The sequence below is a fragment of the Vigna unguiculata genome, chromosome 3 (assembly GCF_037176805.1).
Source record: "Vigna unguiculata cultivar grain cowpea cultivar isolate G323 ecotype 2 chromosome 3, ASM3717680v1, whole genome shotgun sequence".
In the NCBI taxonomy this organism is placed as follows: domain Eukaryota; kingdom Viridiplantae; phylum Streptophyta; class Magnoliopsida; order Fabales; family Fabaceae; genus Vigna; species Vigna unguiculata.
The window spans coordinates 67,058,835-67,065,742 of NC_140794.1; the positions used below are offsets into that span (position 1 = coordinate 67,058,835).

The 6,908-nt window shown below is 33.8% G+C and overlaps 1 protein-coding gene across 3 annotated transcripts; it reads right to left on the reverse strand.

Annotated features, from left to right (window-relative positions):
• Positions 1-573: 573 nt before the first annotated feature.
• RWA2 (O-acetyltransferase family protein) lies at positions 574-6,616 on the reverse strand. 3 transcript variants are annotated; one of them, XR_003603432.2, is made up of 16 exons: positions 6,237-6,616; positions 5,911-6,002; positions 5,300-5,440; positions 5,128-5,184; positions 4,968-5,040; positions 4,274-4,432; positions 3,867-4,016; positions 3,520-3,775; positions 3,316-3,437; positions 3,052-3,138; positions 2,875-2,963; positions 2,714-2,776; positions 2,484-2,540; positions 1,736-1,827; positions 1,507-1,665; positions 574-961 (listed from the first exon to the last, which is right to left on the reverse strand). XR_003603432.2 is itself a non-coding variant. In XM_028065343.2 (16 exons), the coding sequence occupies exons 1-16, from the start codon at positions 6,267-6,269 to the stop codon at positions 956-958; spliced, it is 1,641 nt and encodes a 546-aa protein (XP_027921144.2). In that variant the 5' UTR covers positions 6,270-6,612; the 3' UTR covers positions 574-955. The 3 variants fall into 3 exon arrangements, 2 of the variants coding, with proteins under 2 accessions (XP_027921144.2, XP_085527731.1); XM_028065343.2 differs by having other exon boundaries at positions 1,736-1,832; positions 6,237-6,612; XM_085671605.1 differs by lacking the exon at positions 574-961 and having other exon boundaries at positions 987-1,665; positions 1,736-1,832; positions 6,237-6,614.
• Positions 6,617-6,908: the final 292 nt, after the last annotated feature.

The window sequence follows — 6,908 nt, forward strand, 5'->3', positions numbered from 1 at the left end:
TATATATATATATATATATATATATATATATATATATATATATATATATATATATATATATATATATTAATTAGAGTATATAGATACCATTGTTAGTTAATGATTTCTATTTACATATTTCCTAAAACTAAGCCAAGAAATTAAATTATCAATATAAAAAATATTAACAATTAAATAAATTTCGACATTGTTTTATCTTTTCTATTTAAATTTATAAAATTGAAGTTTTTTCAAAAATTTGTATTTACGACTTGTTTTGAATTTTTTTTAAAAAATATTAGTTTCCTCATAATAAAATTTCATGATATACTTTTATTTGGATTGTAATTTCAGATTAATTTTTTTATTTGAGTTCATTTTAGTGAAAAATAACTTTATTAAGAAATAGAATTTTAATCTAACACCCCACTTATATAATATAACACACTTTAGTTTATTTGGGGACCCCAACAATTTAATAACATGATATGATAAGTTTAATAAATAACAAATCTTATAACATAAGTCTTTCAAATAACTTTAATACTCTATTAAGAATTGGACTTTAATCTTAATTCAACTCTACAAAATCAATTTATAAGATGATGATTGCATTTATGTAAATTTATCTCATCTCTATTCAATGAGAAATCACTAACATAAGTTGTGTACGACACAAAGAGAGGTTGCATAAAATAAAATAAAAAATAAAAAATAAAATTGCAAGTGATGCACCCACCCTCTTATCTATACAACCTCCAAATCCCTAAAAGTGGAGAGCTATTAAGCCTATTAGAATAATTCCATTTTGCTTCTTATGGGTACAAGTTCACTTTTACCTGTGACTCAAAAGAGATGAATGCGTCTTTCGGTAAAAGAGAAGGCCTGACAAACCAATGGTAGCAGCTGGCTTGGTATTCTTCCATTCCACAGGAAACTATCATAGAAGCTTGCAACAGTATACATATGCAAATTTTCAAACCTGCGAATTTTTGCATATCAAGATTTAGTGAAATGTATGAGACATAAAATGCAAATGTAAACGATAAAATTTCAACTGTTCTACACAGGTAGGCTGCATTTCATTTGTGGTGGTGGCATAGCTTCCTAATTTGACATGATATATCTCTACATATTATTCACTCATACAATGTCGCATTCAACAGAGGTGTTAGGATCCATGACAAAAAGTGAAAGCTTATTTTAGCTTTTATGTACTCTATAATGGTAGGTTAGTTCTACAGTAGCCTAGTTTTAGGACTGTCAAGAAGACAATTTATCCATAGGGCATGCAAAGCAAAAAACCGTCTTTCTTACCAGCCTCGTTATCATCTTCTGCTATCAACAAACTATGTTGTTACATGTAAGAAAACCTCATGCCTATCTTGAGTACTTTCATACACATGCATGTTATCGGGTGTAGTGTATGGAAGGAAGTATGAGCTTAACCGGTAGATTGTAGGTTGCTTATATCTAAGGATAATTTAAGTGATTCGGACCAGATCATGTTATTGCAATAATACTTACCAACATTTGAGGTACCCAAAGGAAGCCAAGGGACAAAGAATATAAAACAACTGAGATTGTTGTTGCTGTAATTAAATTGTGTACAAGACGCTTGTCGTCTTTGCTGGGTACAAATGCCACCTTGAGTATATTTGTCAGGTCAAAAAGCCTATAGGAAATCTGCGAAGAACGTTAAAATCAGAACCAATCAACATAAAAAAACTCAATCCAACTAGTGCTTTTTACTTACTGCAACATATATGGAAGTAGTAAGCATGAAGTTCAACATTGGGTAGTCTGGGATCAGGGAAAGCAACAATTTGGGTTGTCCATCTGGAACACCTGACCTAAAACCAGCCAATTACATCAAGGAAGAATTAATATATTCAGATAAATAAAAAAAATAATAATTACATTTACACTACACATGTACACAAGTTGCATCAAGCACGTAAGTAATGAATGTATATTATGATGCATTTTCCCCTTTCGGTGTGCATTAAGAACCAAATTTTAGAACAACAAAACCAATTAGTTTAGCAAAATCTCTTTCTCAAGGACGAGGTAATCATCCAACAGTTTATATCCAATTTGCCCCAATTTCTAGTGCAAAGCATATTCATTGTTATGTTTTTTTATATGGCAAATTGATATATATGAAACTATTTATTAGTTAATACACAGTATATGTTCTAAATTCAAAGTTATCACCCCGCCAAAAATTAGTAATCAAAATAATTCAAAATTAAATGCTCAACATTGAGTGTAACGAAACAAATGTATGAACAAATCTACAAATCTATTATACCATGCCAAACAAGTGAAATCCTACATGCCCAAACACGTATCCAGGTCATGCCTAGGAATCGAATATGGTTGGGTCATTGACTACATGTGCACCAAACGACCTCTCAATCAACTCATATTAGGACAAAAAATACATAATATCTAGTAAAGAATTAATAAATACTAAAAGCAGTATATCAGCTTCAAAGTACCTTAACCAGATATGGATCTGGGAGATGTAAGTCTCCAGTGTAATCTTCCCAAGCCATCTAGCAAAAGTAGAAGCATTATAAATAAATTAATAAATTACCAGCCTTAAAACAAAGTAAAGAAAGTTAAATTTGACAGCATTTAGCAGTAAATTAAGTCATTGAGCATATGAAGGCATGTCCATGGGAAGAGAAGAAGAATAAAAGATTGTACTTCTACAAAGACAACTTACGCAAAAAGTGTCAGAGTATAGCTACGGAAACTTTGTGTGACATTCCGCAAGCATATGTAAACCCTGTCAAATAAAAAGGTGTCACATTAGTAACTGAAAAGGTCTCTCGTCAGGTTCCTCCCCCTCCTCCTAAATGGAATATTAAGGAAAATTAAACATACGTTATGGGAATCCACGAGGTATAAGGATGGTATTTATTGTATGAAAGCTTGTCCAGCTTGTATACATGCTCAAACCATAAATAACCCACCTAGAAATCAACTCAAATGGTCAGGGCCATCAAATAAAACAGAGTACAGGTATACTAATATAATAATGCTATTAAAAAAATACAATACCAATGAGCATATCAGCACAACAGCTGCTTTGATTGATACTCTGCGCTTGATTTCTGCTTCCTCCAATTTTTCCATCCATCGTTCAACCTTATATATCATGTGACAGTCAACAAGATACTCAACTCACGGGAAAATGAAAAAAAAAATAAAAATAAAGAGGAGACAGAATTTGGTGATATTTTCCAGCTTCATAATCATCACTCAATCAGAGAGGATGATAAGATTTTTTTGAATTATTTCAAAAATATAAAATGAGAAACTTACAGTTGGATGATAATAGGCATAAATCATGCCAATTATCCATATGTAGCGATCAAGCCCTGAGCGAAAATGCCATTCATGCAAGCGGGAAAGATGTGATTTGGCAGGATTTGGATCAGTATAACCTGAAAGTTTAAAGAAACCTTCCAGTTAGCATGATCTGTTGTTCTTTTAGGGGTGAAGTCAAATATCGCAAATGTTACTAACCAAGAAGGAAAGTAAATGGACTCCAAAGCCATTCAAAGACTCCAGGTATCTCCCATACTAAGATAACAACCAAGAAGCAAGCAATGATTTTCACAGCAATGACTGACCCAATCTCATTGTACTTGTTGAGAATACCAAGTGCCCCATAAACCATAAGAGTGAAAAGTGTGTGCATGGGGCAGATGTAATATAACATGTAACTGTTGTTGAGTACAATACAACAGAACACCACAAAGAAATTAAGCCTCCACATCATCTGCTCAACCAGAGAAATTAAGAAATTTGCTGCAGTTAGTACAGACCAAATATGAAAAAGAAGGCTTTTATTGTTCAAGGAAATTGCATACCTGAGCAAATCTGGCCAGACTAAAATCTTTACGAACATAATAATACGAGAAGTTCCCAAATCCAGTCATCCAAACATATGCGGCAATGAACAAACGGATTGCATTGTAGATTTCAGATGCAGCAAAGTAATGGTACATTAAAAACAAAACCTGTTATGGATGTCAAACGATAGAAATATGAAATGTTAAAATTTGAAGAATTTACGTTATTAACTATAAGTACCGACACGAGTTGAATAATCAGAACATCTGATGAAAAAATCAACAACAAATTGAACTGCATTTCCATATTACTAAATGTATTAATTTCAGGGGGTCTGCACTTGCATAATTCAGAAGTTTCAGGGAGTTTTTCCAGCATATATTTTGGAAAGAGAAAAGCAACATCAACTGAAAAAGTGACAAACCTGCATCCAGCCTTTCCATTCTTCAGTCTGGTGTCTATTTAAATAAAGGATGGATTTCCCAGAAAATGGCGACTTGTCTTGATGTATCTTAAAGGAAGTGATTGCCGAAACTATTATGAGAAGAAAATAGAGAAATAGGAAGAGATCCCTATTGTAACTCTGCAAAAACAGATGATCGTTGACAAAGATTGTATCACTTACGGATAGTAGTCACATGACAAAGATAATTTTTAAATATATATTACTGCTTTCACGGTAATTAAGAGTACTAATTTTTCTAACCTATGACCAACAGCAATGGGCACTGACTAAGGTGGTACATTGTGCTTTGTGTGTGTCTTGATGCAACATGTATTCCCTCCTATATCCTTTCTCTTTTCCTTCTACTTTAATCATTGATTCATATCGTTTGTCAATTTTTTATTCAAGAAGAGAGATTTTAACCTCTTGGATTCTCATAATTTCGCACTTTGACTTGTTATAACGTATCTTAAAGGAAGTCATGGTTAAGAAACAAAAGAAATATGAAGCGCCACAAAAATTTCGCTGAAAAAATAAGAAGGTAATAGTTCTGTTAAAGCTAATAAGCATGCGGATATGCAGCAATTTTGTTTGCTGAACTGACTATGCAAGCACAAAATAGTACTCGTCAAGAAATGAAACGCAGAAGATAAATATCCTGATTAAAGATCACCTTATTTGACGAGGCAAAGAAATCCGTGCGGTCACAAAGATAAAAGTAAGCCAAAAGGAGACCAAATTCAGACCTATCATGGAGGAAAAACAGGTGAAATGAAAAACAATTAGTTTGATCCACATAAAGAAATAATTCTCATTTCATATAATTTACTTACATCGCTCTGAGTGTCAAACGGTTTTCAAGAAGGAAATACTCATCCATCAAAAGGAATCTGCAGAAATTAGGAAAACACAAAGCGTGTAAGTGCAAGTTTCAGCAAAGACAAAAAAATAACAAAACATATAACCATAATTTAAGCAAAAACAAGGGCGACATGGATTACAAACCGGATAATTGATGGTGAGGCAGTTATGCTCCGCGCCCTCGGGGATCCTGATTGTAGAGCTCCTCCCTCCAATAAAACTGCTTTGTCTTCGTCTTTAATAGCATCACTACCCATTTCAACCAATTTGATATCCGAGTGACCACTAAACGAGAACAACTACCATAAGAAATCATGGCAACAATTTTCTAATTCACTTCCATTTTTAAACGTAGGAATAATATAATATTTCTGGAAGAACCTTCACACTATAACTCTCACACAGAACACTTGACTCTGCCACTTAATTAATTCATCCATATCGGATTATCACATTCTTTATTCTAAAAAATTGTGGAGGATTAAAAAAAAAAAAGAAGTTGCATAACGGTAGCATCATAATTCATAACTATTAAAACCCATTACTGCGACATAAATCTACGTCCGTTAATCCAATTGTGGCCAACGACTTAACTCAACACTTCAACCAATAACACAGCAACTGTAAGTGATCAATTAATTTTCTAGTTATCTCGAAATTCGAGGAAGCTACATTCCCGTAAATTGCAAACATTGTGCCAACAGGCGCAACTAAAAACTCACGCCACAAAGAGTTACCGATCCAGTCGAACTTACGCTCTTGACGAGACAGAGCTTTTCCGATACTCCAATATCTCCGAATATATCCATGCCAAAACGACCGGAGTGATCCCGAGCAAGAACGAGACCTGCAAGAATCACGAACCAAAGATTCAACAGCGATCACTAATCACAAATACAGACACTTCAAATTAAAAATAGGCAACGATTAACTAGCGGCGAAAAAACAAGAATCAGTCTCTCGCATAAACACAACACATCAAATTCCAAGGTGAAATAAACATAAATGAGTAACTAGCGGCAAGAAAATACGAGTCGGTGCAAGATCTGATGGCTCTAGAAAGCCGAACCAGAAGGCGTACCTGACCGGGAGTAACAGGACTGAAGATAAGCATTTCGGAGAAGCAAAAGATGCAGAAGAATCACAGCACAGTTCCGAATGCCGATGCACCGGAAATCACAGGAACCGAAGCGGCATTCGAAGAATGAGAGCGGTTCGACGGTGATCCGCCACCGGATCTGGTGGAGAGAAATGGTATTTCCTAATTCAGCGAGAATGAAAGGGCAATTGAAGAGAAATTTCACTACGCAAAATGCTTCATGTGGTTCCGTTTGTAAAATACAAGAAGAGTGCAGTGAGCGACGGTAGGTGATAACAGTATAACTCACTGCGCGTCTTTGTTGGAGAAGAAGAAAAAAAGTGTCGAGCAGATAAAAACAAATGAAACAAAATTCTCCATTATTATTTTTTTCTTTTTAGGGGGTCATTAACCATTGCATTATTGTTTTCTTCTCATTTTATATATACATAAAAAAAAAAGGGATTTTGACTTGTGTTTTTCTTTTTTTACTCTCTCCACGGTGTGTACCCAGTGACCGACAATTGAATTGAATGTAGTAATAATTTGTTTGATTTGAATCCAGGTCATATAATGGGGTGGGTCTAGTTCCAATAAATGTAGTGTGTTTAATTAATTAATTTCAACCTAACTTCAATTAAAATATAATAATTAAATATAATTATAAGGTTAACT

Bases quoted from the DNA above. Each gene is read 5' to 3' on its own strand.
- RWA2 (XM_085671605.1), bottom strand. From the start codon at position 6,269: ATGCTTATCTTCAGTCCTGTTACTCCCGGTCAG. The intron at 4,017-4,273 runs GTTTGTCACTTT...CATCCATAACAG, and splicing joins AATGGAAAGGCTGGATGCAG to GTTTTGTTTTTAATGTACCA. The intron at 1,666-1,735 runs GTAAGTAAAAAG...CGTTCTTCGCAG, and splicing joins CTACTTCCATATATGTTGCA to ATTTCCTATAGGCTTTTTGA.